At 43.8% G+C, this 18,430-nt stretch overlaps 2 protein-coding genes across 5 annotated transcripts in view; one reads left to right on the forward strand and one right to left on the reverse strand.

Moving 5' to 3' along the window:
- Positions 1–2,043: 2,043 nt before the first annotated feature.
- Positions 2,044–3,989, reverse strand: eIF1 (eukaryotic translation initiation factor eIF1). Its single transcript, XM_065453195.2, has 3 exons — positions 3,744–3,989; positions 2,451–2,608; positions 2,044–2,341 (listed from the first exon to the last, which is right to left on the reverse strand). Exons 1-3 carry the CDS (start codon positions 3,775–3,777, stop codon positions 2,195–2,197), a joined length of 339 nt encoding a protein of 112 aa, XP_065309267.1. The 5' UTR covers positions 3,778–3,989; the 3' UTR covers positions 2,044–2,194.
- Positions 3,990–6,316: 2,327 nt separating this feature from the next.
- Positions 6,317–18,430, forward strand: part of Larp4B (La-related protein 4B) — a 95,956-nt gene continuing 83,842 nt past the window's right edge. For 2 of the 4 annotated variants that reach the window (XM_065453217.2, XM_065453219.2), the window contains exon 1: positions 6,317–6,765. The gene's annotated coding sequence lies outside the window, so the exon portion shown is untranslated. Of the gene's footprint in view, positions 6,766–7,991; positions 8,160–18,430 lie in introns of those variants that run through there. The other 2 variants (XM_065453218.2, XM_065453220.2) reach the window with 2 other exon arrangements.

Consider the following 18,430-nt stretch of genomic DNA (forward strand, 5'->3'; position numbering starts at 1 on the left):
ACAGATCTGCTTAGGTCTGCTGTTCTGAAAAATGGCAGTATTCACACTATTGCATAGCAAGCATGCTTGGGTGGTCTTTTCTGCTGTGTTGATGGTTTGCATCTGTGGAAGTTAAAGCTGAGCAAACTTCTGCATTTAAGCTGTTAGGTGCTCTTCACTCGAAGGCTGGCTGATCCAAGGCACAATGCAGCGCAAGCAGAATTCACACTTTTCAATAGCGGGCTGCCATTTTCCAAGTTTCACTCGTTGCATTGGTCTGTGGTTGCTATGCCTTGTAATAAATAGCCAGTTGCCAAGTGTAATTGCTGTGCAAGTGAGGCTGCTGGGATTTAACTAGTTCTGTGCTCGTTGCGAGTGCAATACTAAATGTACTAGAAGCAGCAATAGATAATGCAAGTGAGCCAGTGAAATGTGACTTCCGGTCCGGGTTCCGGTCCTGGCAGGGTATTTGTATGGTCTACTTTGTTCACATGTTCTGCATTTGCCGACCAGTATGGTAACTGAGCAACACTGCAAGCTAAAGCCGTCAAGAGGACCAGATGTTGCTTCAAGAAACTAGATGTTTCATAAATGCCACAAGGGCACTGGTTTCACCATGCCTCCTCCCTCTCTGCCTCCAAACTTGTACCTGCTTCACTTGTAGTTATAACCCCTGATGTCATTGCCGAATACTTGGTTGCGCCCTGCGATGGCTGCACAGGCTAGACAGTGCACTCATATATTCATGATGGGCCTCTCAATTCTTTTACATCAGGAGCATGAATGGCACGGGCAAGTTCATATTGAAATACATCTTCACAGTCGTCTTGAGCTGGTGGTGGTGATTGGTTTGAAGCAAACGAATAAGGAATTGTTCACAGTTGCACAAGAAATGGCTGTTTATTCCGTGCGACCTATGTATACGTATGTGCAACGTGTTGCCGATTATCTTCTGGAAATGGAATGGGGTTTGGTTACAAGTTCAGTGCCCTCCTGTAGGCATGAATATCCCGTTGATGGCCAGCAAAGTAAAATGATATTGGCCTAGAATCTGAAAAATTAGGCTGCTTCTGTGTACCCAATGTCTGCAGCAAACTGAATGGAACTCGTAGAGATTGGTGTTTCCACTGTTCCACTTCTTGATGAACAGCTGTCCAAACTTCTGATAGCTCTCATAGTCTGCTGGACAAAAAGGTGCCTGCCTGTCTGCTCTGTGGTGTGCTGGTGGGTATGTGTGGTTGGAAGGAGACTCCATCATGCATCTATGAAGCCCTCTGAACTTGACATTTCTCAAAAAAAGCCTCTACACTTTTTGGATGTGAAAGCCCAAGTACCTAGGTAAGTATATGGTGAGTTTCACTTTTTTTTTTCCTCTTCCAATAAAGTCCTGATCTTTCATTCCAGCAAACTAAGCTAACATGTCCATATAAAGGTATGCTGGTGTTCCTTGTTGGGCATCGGCATTCTTTGTTGCGAAATGCTTATGCAATGCATGTACTAGGTCAAGGCTGTGTGGCAACCGTGGAAGATTTTGAGCATCAAATAAATGCACTTGCATATTTTCCGTGGTGTTGAATGCTATCTGCAGTTATTTGTCCACCTGATGTAAAAAAAAAAAACAAGGGGACGTGGCTGTCTGCTAAAGATGGAAAGCTGCGACTGGCGCGACCTGGGTCATTTTTAAGTTTCTGTCCGGCGTTGCAAGCGGCCAATCCAGGTGGTAGTGGGGCACACCTCTGCAAACCAACAGTGAACGAATACCTACTTTATGGGAGCCCAGGTGGCGAGTGCATTCTATGGAGATGTTAAATTAAAGGATGTTTTCCGTATAGCAATAACTTTTCACTCTTTATTTGTCACACTTGCAGAAATGCACAAGTGTGGATTGTGTGGAGGCTGGAGTTGCAAATTCCGGTATACCTATCAAGGAAATTGCACCTATATGAAGGGCTGTTCAAGAAAGCTGGAAAGGTTTCAGTACCCATTTCGTCTGCATCCTTTACATTGGGCTGCCACTGCTACACATGCGAGGGGAAGCAGCAAGTTCACCAGTGTTAGCAGCAACCCATTTTGTACAATTTTATTCAGGACAGAAAGAACAGACAAGCAAAAAAAATCTCCCAGTCACATCCTCCCGGAAAGGCCTGGGCGTCAATCTGGTGCCGATTTTTGTTGGTGGAAGTGGTCCACGAGCAGAAGGTACATGATGTGCTGCTCAGAAGCCGTGCACCTTGAGCTGCTCGGGCTTGGCAATGCCGATGCGAGTCAGGAACTGGCAGATGTTGTTGCGCTGGTCTCCTTGCAGCTGCATGACTTCGCCATACTCTGGATGCTCCACCACAGTGCCATTGCAGGCAAACTCCTGCGAACAAGCGCGCCTTGTTATCACTGCAATTGCATTGTGATCCAAGTATTACTCTTGTGGCTAGCGGTATTCAACCAGTTTTATGAAGCTGTGAGTCAGTCTGTACCTTTTTGCAGGCCCTCACGATTTTCTTCTTGTCATAGTCATCTGATATGCCCTGCACAGTCGTGAGGGTCTTTCGACCGTTGCGCTGCTGGATACGAACGTGGATTAGACCGTCCTGGACACCTTGCTCATCACCCCTGATGGCATCCGCGAAGGGGTCTGCACGAGAGAACGCGGACTCGTTTTTAAACAACCGCACAAACAGAAAAGGGGCAAAGTTCTGACTGGTGTAGCAGAAGCCGCGGCAGTGCTGAACTAAACGTGAGAAGTTGGCCTCCAGGACAGCAAAGGTAGAACCCGCACTGGTCCGTGGGTGGGGTGTATAAGTGGGGTGTTCTAGCTTTGAACGTAGCTACCCATTGGGCGCCCTGGAGATCCTGCGCCGCTTGCTTAATTGTAACATCGGGTGCTATCCTGAGGCCTCCGTCTGCAGATTACATGTGCCCTCCTGGGGCAGTGCTTGTAAAAAAACCACTCTATCGTCGCGACAAAAAAAGGCGACCCGCGACTTGCGCAACACCAGTAAGAACCTTGCCAAAAAAACACAAGCAGCAATATATGCAAGACCACACCACAGTTTTTGCCTACACCGTGCTACTGGCCACCTCGTCAACGTTAGATCTGGTAACCCAACAGTTGGTTAGAAAATTCGAAGTGCGACCGCTCGGTAGCTGGCATGTTGGGTTTTAGTTTACGCTAGCATGGCTGAAGCAGGTAATGTTGGCCATGACGCTTGACGGCTGGTAGCGCTTTCAGATGCTCTAAACACGCGCCACTGAAATATGTACGGGTCTCCAGCTACGCGCAAGTCTGGCGCGCGCTAATGTCATTAAAAAAGCTTAATTAGACCATGCCGCTACCTTCTGCGCCCAATCTCTAAAAGGCCTTGAGGCGGACAAAAGTTAGGCCTATCTACGCGCCTGCACGTTTTGCGGCCACCACCTAAGAACTCGTCAAGCAAGCATCCGCAACAGTAATGCGGAAATCGTTACAATAATTGGGGCCTTTATATAAAGGGCAACTAAAATTTGTCCTAACTACAGTTTCCAGTATCCGATAAACACGCTAGAAGCAACCACAAGCGAATCGAAGTGTTAACGCAACCCGTAGCCGCGTAAGCTTCCTAAACAGTAAAATAATTTTGGGCTGCTTAACCACAGAACGAGTGTTTTTGGCGCTAAGATCTCGTTTTGCCCGCAAATACGACCATGAACTAATATGACGCAAATGCTTTAGCCTGACCTTGTGTCAACAACGAGCACAGAGAAGGAACACATCATAAAGGCCTACTTACCAAAAGTTTTGAGGTTCTGAATACCGGCAGACATACAGCAATCCTTTAAAACCTTGTAGTAAAGGTAAGGAATTTCCCCTGTACGAAAATTTTTAACGTTCCTAACGGGTGGATGCACCGCAGTGAACGCGCACGCTCAAAAGTCGTAAGAGGCGACGATCGGAAAGGGGTGACTAAACGTAAAACGCAGTTGAGATTTGGGAGCGAGACTTGCCCGGATGTAGAATGGACCAGCCCAGTGCAAGGGTGGGCCGGCGCCGCACGCAATATATTCCCCACGTCCTTTTGTGCTGCAAAATAACTAAAACAAAAATTAGATCACCATTTAATGTTTATTAGTTGCACTGCCACTTCTAACAATTGTAACTAAAGCATAAAATTTAAAATAATTTTTTACGTAGCTTTAGTTTTATTTTGCCAATAGATGAACTCTAAATCTGGTAGAGGGATGATAGTGGTAGAAATTGACGGAAGTTCTTGAGTTGAAGTCAACGTATCGTTGCAGTCATAGAGAGACTATGGTTTCAATTACAGTGTTTCAGTAAACTATTGGTACTACACCACTGATCTGTACCGATGCCTCATTTACTAGATGCCTGCCGCGTCGCTAGTCTTCCCATTGGAGGTCCCCGTAGATCAGGGTAGTCGCGGAGAGAAGGCGCTCGCAGCCAACCCACTTCCTGTTGCGGAGGAAATGACGATTACAAGGCTGGCGTGCTCTCAACCAATGGCTTGACAAGAAACCGCGGGCCCTGCCTCCGGGATCGCAACAAACGCCGTTAAAATCTCGGAGGCAGGGCTACGTGATTTAGGTTTGCAGCGGCCACCGCAGCTAGCGCTCGCAGCCGACCCGGGTTAAACCGGATGGGGAAGTTCAAATAGGAGAGAGGCAGGAGCCAGCTTCTCGGCTCACGCGGCAGGCATCCAGTAAAGGAGGATTTGTCTGTACCACGACCTACTGGAACTCCAGACCTGCACAGATATCCGGCTTCTATGGGAACAGCTTACGCCCACATTCGTTCAACCGACGGCCGTTGGTGGCGCTTTTATAATCTGTTCGTCTGCTATGCGGTGGGCGGCTGTGCGGCGTTGTAATTAGTACGACAGCTGTTGTGTTGTGACGAACTGCTTGTCTAGTTGATGATTTTTTCTAACACAGTGACAGTGATGTCACAAGGCTTTGATCGGTCGCTTGGCTCCAAAAATTGACTGCCCGAACCTAAAAAATGTAGGAGCGTGTAGTCCGCTGCTCTCGAAAATAGCGTTATATAGCCGCTCCTACTGCCTTTTTCAAGCAGATTATTGTAAATCACATTGTGTATAGAGTTCGCAACGTACACAACAGTTTCATTGTACACGTTGTAAAATTCGATTCTGCGCTCATTAGAAACTTGAAACCACCGTAATGTTCGACGACAGTACGATTACCGCTCATTTTAACTCTTAAAGGTTGTCCGTGAATGCGTCGTGAGATCAAAAAGTGAATTACGCACACAGCTTCACTGCGTACGTATCCTATAAGCACAACCGTTATGCTGCCGCCGTACGACACTGAAAAGCTAGCTTTGCAGTTTGAAAAGAGTTCCGTGACACGATTTAAGGCTAGCAGTGCAGCACGTTTTAAACCACTGGGATCGCTTAATTTTTTGGAAGCTTTCTACAGAGCTAGACATCCAACGACAATAAAAACAAGATAAGCTCACCTTTCCTTGAAACAGAATCGATCAACATATTGCACATATCGGACGGAGGACTTACTCGTGAATTATTTTGCTATACTTTTACCAGATCATCTGCCTTTCACTACGGGACAATGCAGTAAATCCTAACGTCATCTACGACACTAGGCTATCTGTAATCAACTAAAAAAGCTATATTATCCTAAGAATCTTTTAAAACAATTTTTCCAGTCTCTTACGGGGGCTAGGGAAGGGAAATTTATGCCGTCGATCTAGCATTGCAGCTGCCACCTATGTTCGTTGTTTACATTTCTTGCACCGCTCCTCCTCTTCTAGTTTCACTATTCAAATGCAAAGCATTCACAAATATGTTTTCTTTTGTATATTTGTGAATTTATTCATTTACCGCCAATACAAGCGCTTTGTGCCTGCCGAAATGGCAAGACAAGCGCTGAACAGATCGCAGAAGCAGACGACAGCGAACAGGTTATAACTAGCGCCCCTCTGCTTGTACGTTCTTTTTCTAGCGGCGAAAGGGGCGAACTAGACCAGGCGTGCTGGAGGAGGGAGATCTGTGCAGGTCTGGAGTTCACTAGGTCATGGTATGTAATGTATTGCACTATCATTACTATTAGCTTTTTCTTTGTTCATAAATAATAAATAACTTAAAAATGACTGATATATTACAAGAATATATTTAAAATTGTAATCATCAGCAGCTAATATACTTTTCTTTTAATTATATAAAGCCTTGTTTCTAGGCTAGTTTCGATTCTGCGATTCCTTCCTAGCATGCGAGTTTTATTGTTGTGAATCTGTATGGCACGTGACGTTTGACAAAAGCCGTGTTTAATTTTTTCTATTTTCCTACACGAAGTGACAGTCCGCAAACTACTTGCCTTTCATTTTAAAAAAAAAGATCAAAGGCAAGCGTACGGTAGTGCGGCATTTTGAAAAAATGGGTGCTTATCGGCTTCAGCTATCGTGGGGTAGGCGGGCTGTTTTGTGTGCCACTGTGAACCGCTCCGGTTGCTTGAAGTGACAAATGCATTGATGAAGCGTGTTTGAAATCGCATATTGCAACTGTACACTGCGTTGCGGTTTTTGGCGGTGTTGTCGTTCGATAGTCGCGAACGGCTAGTGACGGTTGTTCTGTTTTCGAACGCTACCACGGCTACGATCTCAACGCCGCCGGTCCAAGTCGCTGCCCGAGTCGTGCTGGTGTCGAGGCTATGCCAGCGGTCTGCAAAGTCGGACTGTCGACGTGAACTAGGAAGTTCAGAACAAAACCTGTAATTTTTTGGCATCCTACTGAGCTAGGATTTGGACTCATCTACAAATTCGTGAGTACCCGGTGTTTTTTGCCGTGATCATAGCTGTTCGAGCGGTTGAGAGGTTGCTTTCGGCGTGACATTGGCGCGGGCCTGTGGGGCATACTTCGACCAGTAGGCCTAAGACCACGAGGTCCTTTGAAATTGACTTTGCTTTGAATTACTTTCGCTAAACGTGATGTACAATAGTCAGTTCCGCGTGCTCTATAGTCACTCGCCCGTGCAACAGAGTTTGTTATAGCCCTGACGTGACTAAGCGAGCGCCCGGACGCTGCTTGTTTGCGACGTCGGGAGAAGTGGCTATCGCTTCATTGAAAGCGGACTGTGGCGGAGGGGGTGCTAGGAGGGAAGCCAGCCATTCTCTGTTGCCCGGCACTGACATTATGTTACAGTTCAGTAACGCATTTGCGCCTCGTTAGCTTTTGACACGTGTCCGAAACAGCGAGCTGGTTTCGCAGTAGAAAACGCAGTATGGAACGCCGCAGCCGTGTTCGCGTCGGCGGGGCGCCCTTCGCTCCTTCTCCCTCCTTCCCCATATTCTTTTGAGGCATGTTTCTCGGCGCCCGCAAATTGGGTTATTATAAATTGGCCCCGGTGCCGGCTGCGCTTGCTAAGCAGACGCGCCTGTAACTTTAAGAATGCAGATAAACTGTCGTCGCGATGAAGTCTGGCTACAGCTCTGCTCTGCGACAAGTCCGAAGCGTTTTCAAGATGTCAAAAACATGGCACTCGCCGGTGGGGTGGAATCGGTTTGGTCGGGCGTCCCCGATATGCAACTGTTAACACGAGTTTTGATTGTCATAACATACTTCAAGCAATTGCAACGCGTATATGAATGCTCACGGTGTTTCGCCACAGTTTTTGCCACGAAAGAAGTGAAAATATTCGAAGGCTTAGCGGATGAAAAAAAAAAAAATTGTGGCCTTTACCCTGCGGCCAGCCAGCATACCGACCTTGCAGTGATCACGTGCGCGGCATTTCCCTAGCGAACCGCCGGTCCGATCGCTTTAGCGGGTGACGGTGTAAGTATAATCAGATAAAATATTGTAATTTTAAGATACGGCGTTGGTACAAAATTGAAGTGTCACGCCAATTTTCGCCGTAATTCGTTCTTTCGCGTGTGTTAACTTTTGCTGTCTGCAGCCATCCTTGGCAGCCAGGTTTTTGGTTCCGGCGGGAGTTATCTGCCGCAATTGCTTCTGTGGCTGGCTGTGGATACACGCACACTTGCCGGGCGGAGTGGTTGTGTAAAGTCGGCTCTTGGTTTGCGTGCATCAGCTTTTCTTCAACGCGGTCTGTAAGCATTGTGAGGACAGTTTGCCGTATGCGTGACGGCTCTATCAATTAGAGCATTGTGCGCGCTCTCTGGAACAAATACAAGCTAGGTATCTGACTCATGTATCGCAGTAAGTTTATTTTTTTTGGTATTTGAATTAGTTCAAACCGTTGGGCTTGTCACACTATTCAGATAGGCTTGTTTGCCATGTCGCACTATTGTGACCTCTGAATCTGATCACTGAGTGACAAGAAACTTGTGTTTATTAGGTAAGCCGGCGCGCGCGCGCGTGTGTTTACCTTACTTTCTTTCTTATTTTCGTACACTTGCTATTAGGCTTTACAGCAGAAACATTTTGTGGAGGTCGCGTGCATAACAGGTTTCCGAATAGCATCACATGTTTCCATAGTAATTTTGCAGCTTGTTAATTATGTATGGATACAAGTGAGGGAGTGTTAATCCTAGACAATTTGGCTTAGCAGCTGGCTTTGGTGCCTGTGGTGTTTGCTTTTTAGCAGTCGCATTCGCCTTTCATTTCTTGGAAGGTTTTGAAATATACACAGTTTAGTGGTGTATGCTTTTTTTTTTTCTCAATTCATGGGCACCACAATCTCGGGAAGTTTTTGGCTATACAGTGATCATTCACACACTACAAAAGGCTCTGTGTATGCAGACAAACGGCTTATTTGTTCATAATGCTCCACTTGGGATTCTTAGTAAACAACACTTCATAACTTGAAATGTAATTGCAAAACTTGCTAATATTATGACTGCACTAGGGTGTGATAATGTATTGTATTGTGTAAACAGCTGTTCGGTATTAGAAAACTATTTGATATTCAGTCAAAAAAATTACTATTTGCACACACTTACTTATTTGTGTTACTCTGGTGGTTAAAGGTTTGTCGTGCTATGGAAATGAGACCAAACTTCCATTTGCATTTGTTGCCAGATTCTCAAAGCCAGTGCATCGGTCTGACCTCGCAAATTTCAAAAATTTTTTCTTATTTTGGCCATTTCGGTGGCGCAAGATTCCTGGAGTCTTGCTATGCCAACTTCTTGGTTGCTTTAGAATACAGAAGTTATTCTTTATCAATGAAAAGTTAACCAGACATGAGTAGATGTTCACAAAATCCATGATGTCATGACCAACACCACCTACTCTAGGTGCCATTGTCTAGAGAGCTGGTGTGGCAAGTAAAGGGCCACCACTCTTAACGAAAGTTTGCACTTTGTGGCTTATCTTGTCCCCACACAATAATCATCTATCTTTCTTGCCTTTCCTTCCTTTAATACTGTGTGCCCACCTACCTCATTATCAGATTGTGGCTTTGGCACATACCACCCCGAAAATGTTTTTTTTTGCACCTACTGCTTCCAGATCACACTAATGGCATGTGCATTTATCAGCGTAGCATTGGATACTTGACTGAACAGTAGCGAGTGCAGTGTATTCAAGAAAGCACAACAGATTATTTTTTGGGTGGACAAGATCAAAGGGTGTAAACTCTTCCCTCGCGCCTTTTGTTTTTGCTTCCTTTCTGATTTACAGTCTGTTCTCATGAAAGAGTGGCTGCTTTGCTGTTCCAAAAACTTAATTTCCTAATAGAATGCAGTAATATTCTTTAGTGCTTCTTTAAGGCAATTCCTTTCTATTCACAGCCTTCCGGGGCTATAGTAATTTTGGTACTAATAAAATGCATGTTCTTGTTGCTTTCTGCTCAACCGTAATGTCTTCTGAAGTTTAAAAGACTGTTGGTACTGTGTGCAGATGCACCTTAAAAAATTAGCAAGTATGTTTCTAAAAAGAACATTTCGAAGCCTAATCTATTTTAAATGGACATCCTGACATTAAAGAGAAATTTTACTGACAGCTTTAAATTGCACGTTATTTTATTCCCCACACAATTGGGGCCTGTGTGCCTGCAAAATAAAATCTGCTTGCATACAAATGCATGACCTCTCCTTTAGCAGAGAGCAAAAAAAAAAAAAAAACTAAGGGCAATGTTTTCCATATGAAGCATGGCTTGTGCTAGCACACTCGGAAGTTGATACTGCTTCTCATTTGATTGGAAGTGCAGAAAGACAACAAAGGATTAAATTTTGGCAGACATCAGCTTCGTGGTGTGCACTCCAGTTTCAACGTTACCTAGTGTGCAGTAATACACTTGCAGCTTCTTCTTAGGGCGTGATTTGCTTTGTTTGAGGTTGTTGCAACCAACTTCCACTGTAACCGTTATTTCATTACCACACCTGCAGCTGAGTTAGTTGCGGTTTGCTTTATCAAAATTTGGAGCTAAATAATTTCATTGCATTCAGAAGCATATTTCGTATGCTTGTATTGCTTTGAGTATTGAGTGCTAATGTACAGGTTACAAGCATGCAACAATTTTTTTTTTTTTTTCACTGCGACTGTCTGAACAATTGAAACGGGAACAGCGGAGTTTGGGGTCAATAATGGTATCAACGTTACCTGTATGTCAGTTCAGGTGACGGATGCCGCAGCTTGCGGCATGCTTGTTCTGCCAGCACCACCACCAGAGCGCCACTTGTGTCGCTGCCACTACAGTTCGTTCTGTGTTGTATTGCCCAAAGATGGCCCACACATGACAGCAGAGTGTATGGCTTTGTGGCAGGCAAGGCTTTCTTTTCCTGCAATCTTTGTCACCTCTATTTGCACTTGACTGGTTAAAGACACAAGGCACATGATGGTCTCAAAGAATGCAGTCATTTGAGGATCACTTCAATCATGAAAATGTTTGAGCGAAAATTTAGACAAGTCCCTGCACAAGTTGTTTTCACAAGATTGACACCGTTCATTTTAATTTGACATGGCACCGTGAAAGCTCTGAATTTCATTGGAATTCTGCATTCTGTGTGGGCACTAGCTGTCAGAAAATATATTAGATGAACGGTAATGACAAAGGAAATGCATTTATTTCTGAATCAAGCACTGCAGGGGCACTCTCAATGAAGAAATATAAATTAAACCACAGCTAGTCAGGTACAGCTTTGACAGTTTTATAGCATTAATGGTACTTTCTGCAAGACCTTATCTGGCGATATCCTCTCTGAACACTTCAGCAGCTCTCATTCTTTAAGGCAACCCCGGCGATTTTTCGATGTCCACCGATCTTAATAAAATTTCAGATTACATTCTCTTTTGCACTCTGATTATTTGTGTCGAACAGTATGGCTGCAATTTGTAAAAGCTGCCTGTGTCGTCAGGTGACATCAGCTTCGCTTTTTCGGTGTGGCATGGTAGTGTAGGATCTGACGCCATCGACTCATCATGACATCATACGAAGCAGCTACCCGTTCAAGTTTCGGTATCTCGATTTTGTGGTTATTTAAAAATATTGAAGAATTTCTAAGCAAATAGAACCATCCTACCGGTTACAGGACATTCAATGCCATTTGAAAATGACAGTATCCTAATATGGTTAAAAAAAATGCCGTAGTTGACATTTAAGGGAGGCTATGGAAGTGGCAGGCAGCTGATACGCACAAAACACCCCAGCATTAGAGGTGTTGTCCTACTGCAAGCATAAATTTTTATGAATTAAAGGGTCCCTGTAGGGTACAGCTACAGTAAAACATTAGTGCCCCAAGTTAAGTGAAGTCTCTCATATTAAGACAGCTACATACGATTACAAGTTACTCTCCTCCCTAGCCATGCTTTTCTCCTTGACTCATTCACTGGATGATAGGAGCTAAGCTCCACCTTCACTGGCTCTGCATCACATCACGTCATCTGCTTCCAGTTGTCTTAGAGACAGTGCGCGAAACCTCACCACCCTCTTTGCTAGCCACCTGGCTGTCGATCCCCCGCGAGACTTATCCAAGCAGTGTGCGTTGCAAACATTCTGTCGTGTTGCTGAGTGTGTCTGGTACTGCAGTAACCGCAGGCGAGCTGGGTGTTTTCATGAATGGCGGGACTAATAAACTAAAGCCCCTCCATACTACCACCTGTGTCATGAAGGCACTTAGCGTAAACGTGAGCAGTCTGCACAGTGCAGCCACCTGCTGGCGCAGGGCTTAACCAGCCAAACACACAGACAGGTGTTATTGCTGTAACCAAGTGTAAAACATTTTAAACCTTTAAAAAGACAATATGTTTATGATTACACTCCTGCCGAAAATTTACACCAGCAGCAAAGTAGAATACATGTGTTTGATGCTATATTAGTTCTGTGTTTGTGTGGTTGAGCTCTGCTATCAAGTTGCTGCACCGTGCAGGCCGTTCATGTTTGCACCTCCACTCATCCGGTAAAATGCCCAGTGCACTTGCGCTTGAGTTTACCTGAATACTTGACATACTAAAGCTGTCTATTGTGGTAGTAGTCTTCCGGCGTGAAGTGATGGCTGCAAACACGTAGATGCCAGCGCCAATTGGATACTGACAACCCTATGTGCTGTAGCCACGCCACTCGCCTGTTGACTTCTAGAGGGACACGATGTTGCAGCTTGACATGTTGCAGATCACTAGATTTGCAGCCCACAACATAACAAGGGCGATCCATTGTGCTCGTGAAAAGAAAGCTCGAGACCAGCACTGACTGCGCAGCTTGTGTTAGCACAGAGAACTTTGTAACACAGACACTTGCCATCGGCGGAAAGTGCTTGTGTAGTGATAAACTGTCATGTATTTTCTCTCTGGAATTTTTTTATAGAGACAAATTAACCGACATTCCAGCTATTACTAACAATGTTTTTTACCCTAAATTTGGGCAAATTATCGATGATGCGACCTGGGTAGCAGCCAGTCATATAGCTTGCCCAACTGACTTCAGTTTGGCTAACCATGTCTATTTGGAGGGGGCGGCTGAAAACACAGGGGAGCAATGCACATTTTTAAAACTTTATAATAAATTGTACGATTTACGCAGAGCGCTTCAATGCATCACCTAATGATCAGAATGGCCTGCCCTAACAACTCAGTACATTTGTACACTATCATTTCAGGGTCCCTTTAACTGCATGCATTACCACGACTGGCACATAAAAATGGTTGGGGACTAGTAGTTATGAAAGGTGTAAGCATATTTGCCTAATGGCTTGCTTAGCTAAAATACTACAGTGACAGTGTGATAGCATGCTATATTGAGGAATAAGTTCTAGTAAACTCTTTGCTAGTTGCTGTACTGCATGCAGTTAAAACAAATGTTGTGGTTCCTGTGCAAATAATCTTTGGAAAACAAGTTCTAAAAATTTAAGTTTTAATACCCGAAGCAGTCCTCGGAAGGATTCCCTTCTTTGAGACTGGCATATGCTGTGTAGCCTCTCCTTATTTGTCTATTGATTAAAGCACTTACTTTGGTAGTGAAAATGGGTTCAAAGGAAGCCGCACATGCCATGCAGATGTGTGCATGTAATGCACATTCTGCAGGTATTGCCTCTATATGGAACAATGCAGGATATGAACAGTGGCAGCGGTGATGCAGTGGCACTCCTGTGGCTATTTTAACATATTGTAAAGGGAAATACGTACTTACACTTACTACCTGAACTGAGTAAACTCCTCTGTTCCGGTTTTCCACTGCAGTGCACTGCTAGCATATGGCCATCTAAGGCTTCCTAAAGAAACTGTGTGCATTGAGATGTGTGTGGCTCATTGCGAACAATTGATGAGGTGCACTTAGTTCACTGGCCTAGTTAAAGAACAAAGCTATGCAAGAAGGCAGCGAACAAGTTTGTACTGGTGCAAAGGTTTTATGCCAAATAGTGCAATCATGCCTTAAGTAAAAAGCCCTTGGACTGTATGTCTTTTCATAGTGTGACACACCATGGTTTCTATATTGGGGCTAGTCTGTAGTCTAGTATCGTTGCAGGAACTTGCCACTTAGTGGAACATGTTGTTTGTTCCACAAACTAGTGAACTAGTAAAAGAGTATTTTATTTATTTAGTTACCCTCAGGGCTGAAGCATTACAGAGGGGAGTGGGTATACAATAAGCACAGTGTACAATAATATAACAAAGCGAAGTAAGGCATGGTAACTTCTAATTATACAATGTTAGCTAAATAAGATTTAAATTGGGTGTTAAATACAAGCAATGTCGGAAGGAAGGCGATTCCAGTCTTGTGAAGTTCGAGGTAAAAAAGACTAAAGAAAAGTTTTAGTATGACATAGCTTGATACCAACCTTAAAGCGATGGTCAGTATTGTTCGATATATAATGTAGCTGAAGAATGAATTTGTAACAGAAGGTTAGGTGATAGTAAAGGGTAAGAAAAATGTTCAAGCGAAACTTTTTAAAATTATAATTTCAATTGAATGCGGGTTTCATATAACAAGAGCTTTAAAGATGGAGCTGCTGGAAAGTTATGTCATAAGTTACCCAACATGTGATTAGCGTTAATTATCTTCTCTGTATACAAAGACCGACTTAGATTAGATGTGACATGAACACCTAAATATTTATAGGAGGAAACTGCGGCTAAGGGAGAGTTGTTCAGGTAATATATAAAAGGACTACTAGATATGCGAGATACAAGCATCACTTTACACTTAATTTAATTCCACTTTTAATATTAATATTTTGTAGTATTGCACCAGTTAGATGTAGAATTTAGGTCTGACTGAAGAATGTTAGCATCGCTATCAGTAACTATTTCACGAAAAATTATGCAGTCAACAAAAAGATGAATGTTAGAAGAAACTAGAGAAGGAAGCTCGTTAATGTAAATGAGAAAAAGAAGGGGGCCTGATACAGAGCCTTGTGGGACTCCAGATTGAACAGGACATTGGTTGGTTGGAGGAAGGAACTATTTGATCCACAAAAAAGACTGGTCAATATTAAGCTGACTAACCTTATGAAACAGAAGTATGTGGGAGATCTTGTTGTACGCTTGGACCTTGTCGAACACTTTAGTAAAGAAGAATGATCAAGAATGTGGTGTAGTTTATGAGTAAATGATGAGCTGGTGCAAAAGAAGTTAGATTCAAGAAAGGTGACAAGGTTCGAGAATATGATAGAAAGTTTTAGAGTAAGGGCTCCAAATAAATAGCATCGGAGCCACTGGGCATGCGCGAGATGCAAACTGCGTTTGGGTTTTGCGTCGGGCACGCTATTTCACTGATTCAGCCGGAGCCCTAAAGGTGGCCCCAAAAGATTTGCGTCAACAAACATGACGGCACCTATCGAAGCGATGAGTCTAACCTAGCACCAAACTAGGTATGATTCGTGTTAACGCGTGCAGTTCTCAAGCTAGGAGAAGTGACTGTGGTTGTCGCTTTCTTTCAGCTAGTGTGTGTTATGAAGATTGATTCATTAGACGCTGCTGATTCCGAATTCGGTTGTGGATTTTATGGCTCGTAGGCCTGACACCGCTAAGCTTGGCTGGTGAAGGCATGTAAAGTTGGTTACTCAAAACTATGTGCAACTAATTGTTTGCTGCCTACAGAATAACCTCTAGATTGATAATGCAAAGAAGGGGTAAGGCGTGCAGACACAGACACAAGAGAAGAAAGGTGGACAACACGAACGCCGCTCTGGAAGTTTAATCCTCCACAAGAAGTCCGCGTCCTGCTCGGCTAACCTGTTCCAATCGGCCTAAAGGTGGTTCCAATGTTGGCCGTCTCCTAGGGCCGCGCAACGGACCTTTAAACACCTCTTTGCATTATGAATCCTTACCAACTAGCTCGGCTTTCTGTCTCTCTAAATTGTCATTAAATGCGAATACACGAAAGTCAGAATTACTATTCTTATCATGAAGTGCTAAATATTATTGCTTTTCTTTGATGCCGCAGTGGCACTGTCGGCGCAAGACGCTATCCGAAAACGCAAAGCCCTATTGTAAATCTCTTCACTCCTGCGTGCCCCAACGCTAACACCCGCAAAGCTCTTTGGAGCCCCTATAATAAAACTCTCCAATGTGTTCTAAGAGTTTCTAGCGTGTGTTAGTAATGGAAATGGGCCATTAATTAAATTGTAAACATTTATTACCCAATTTTTGAAGATTGGAATCATCTTCCCAATTTTCGGTTGAGCTGGAAGAGTTGATGGGTTAAGTCACTGCTAAAATATTTCTGTTAGTATGATTGAACTGACTACATGACTACATGACCGGGGTTGTTGGAGAAATATGGGAGAGGCCTTTGCCCTGCAGTGGGCATAACCAGGCTGATGATGATGATGATGATTGAACTGTAAGCACAAGTATTATTCAAAAACTTGCTAACAATAGAATCATAACCAGGAGATGTATGGTACCCGCCGTGGTTGCTCAGTGGCTATGGTGTTAGGCTTCTGAGCACGAGGTCGCGGGATCGAATCCCGGCCACGGCGGCCGCATTTCGATGGGGACGAAATGCGAAAACACCCGTGTACTTAGATTTAGGTGCACGTTAAAGAACCCCAGGTGGTCAAAATTTCCGGAGTCCCCCCCCCCCCTACGGCGTGCCTCATAATCAGAAAGTGGTTTTGGCACGTAAAACCCCATATATTATTATTATTAGGAGATGTATGGTGCTCTAAGTTGATGAGTTTCGTCGTTCGAGCAGCGTTAACAATAATGGGAGGCATGAAGAGGTAACTGTAGTGAAGAATGTCTGAACATGAGTATTTGTAACCACGGAGAAATTTCTCAAAAAAGCGTTATTTAGAATAGTAGTGCATTGATTAGCTGGAATGTAGTTGCCAGCTGTATCTACCAAAGCAATGGAGTTATCAAGACTAGGGTTAATCACACGCCAAAATGTTTCAACATTAGATGTCAGATGTGATGGTAAGGTACTAAAATTGAAATTATATTTAGCTTCCTTTAAAGTCATTTCTAGGCTTTGCGAAGTTTCGGTAGGCTTGGCTAAGTTGTTTGTAGGTTTTGCGAGCTTATGCTACGTATTGCGAAGTTGTCTTGGCGGACTTGACGCTGGAAGTTTTCGAGCAGTCGCAGACCGGGTAATGCTGCCATGTAAGTATCAGATGCAGATTTGTGGGCTGTCCAGCGTGAGTTTGAAGACAATTTGGCCAAGCGATACAGGTTCCACCCCCCCCCACCCCCCCTGTTTGATACGGAAATCCGTTTGATACGGGTGTTATGCCATGGTGCTTGAGGATTAGATGTGATAATACGAACAGAGATGTGTTGTTCAATTGGTTTACATTAGTTGAAAACATGTCCCAATTACATAATTGTTGAATAGGATGCTCAACAAAGTTAGTCAGAAATGTGTTAGTGAAATCGGCTAATTCATCGTTGATTGCCTCGAAATTAGCTCTAGCATAGTTGTGAATTGTTTCGCGTATTTTGCTGGTTTTTGCCTACACTTGCCCACACTGAGCAAACAAGCTACACTAACACTGAACTTGGCAGGTTGCTTCTACCTACCTGCTGCAGCGACTATTTTGTTGTGACATTAGCACTAGGATTCAATTCCTGGCTGCTATGGCATGCTTTAAGTGGGCGTGGTACACAAAATTCCTCATTGTATTATAAGCATTGACCACTAGTCACCATTAGGTCGCATGTGGTTAAAATTTATGCCGCAGCTTCCATTCTGGCATCTGTCATAGCCAGATAGTTGCTTTGGGACAATGCACCGTAGAAATTGACTCACTCACTTTAATCTTGAACTGTGTAGCATAACAATTATTGTTTTTAATTTTCTTGTACATGTAAATTGACGACATACTGCAGTGACGTCAGGGTTGTCTATTTCTGTTCACCTTAAAATAAAGTTTATGTGCAGCCTCGTGTTTTCTCAGCATGCAGTCACTGCAGCTTGCTTCCTCTACATACCATTCATGTTCTGCCACCAAGAAACACTTCTGCACCCCACTGGCTGTCATCACCACTGTGCTGTTGTTAGCCTTCCTCACATTCTTTCTTGCCCCTCACTTTCCTCCGTGCAGCCTCGCAAAATTTCTATAAAGCCTAAAATGTGTGCAAATGCACATGTAGAGACAGTTGTGGCAGACAATCTGCATCTTCAGGCGAAAGTGTCATTTCGTTATAGAAACACTTATATTTATTGCATTTGTGTATTTATTTTGTGCATGCACAAATTACTATGTATGCATTTGCTATTAAAAAATAAGCTAATTGGAGCGCTTCAACTATTCCAAATGACATAATGGGCGAAAACATTCTATGTAGAATGGCCATTCCTGTCGCCGTGCTCCTCTTGGGCGGCAGCTTGGCTGACGGCAATGGTTTTAGACCTTGCAAATGAACATATTGTTTGATTAAAGTATGTGACCGCTTATTGTGGCAAAATATTGCTGCAGTTTCCATTGTGAGCTTGCGGGTTCAAAGATTAGGTAACACAATTGGCAGCGGGGGTGTTGATTTGCAGTGGCATTTCATGCCAGTAACATAAATGTGCTGTAGCCATCATGGTACCAGGAGCGCATTTTGCTTAAATTATAGATGCCCAAATGAATAAATTAAATTTGGGG

The sequence above is a fragment of the Dermacentor albipictus genome, chromosome 1 (genome assembly GCF_038994185.2).
Source record: "Dermacentor albipictus isolate Rhodes 1998 colony chromosome 1, USDA_Dalb.pri_finalv2, whole genome shotgun sequence".
In the NCBI taxonomy this organism is placed as follows: Eukaryota; Metazoa; Arthropoda; class Arachnida; order Ixodida; family Ixodidae; genus Dermacentor; species Dermacentor albipictus.

Bases quoted from the DNA above. Each gene is read 5' to 3' on its own strand.
- eIF1 (XM_065453195.2), bottom strand. From the start codon at position 3,777: ATGTCTGCCGGTATTCAGAACCTCAAAACTTTTG. The intron at 2,609-3,743 runs GTAAGTAGGCCT...TCTCTCGTGCAG, and splicing joins TCAGAACCTCAAAACTTTTG to ACCCCTTCGCGGATGCCATC. The intron at 2,342-2,450 runs GTACAGACTGAC...GCTTGTTCGCAG, and splicing joins TCGTGAGGGCCTGCAAAAAG to GAGTTTGCCTGCAATGGCAC.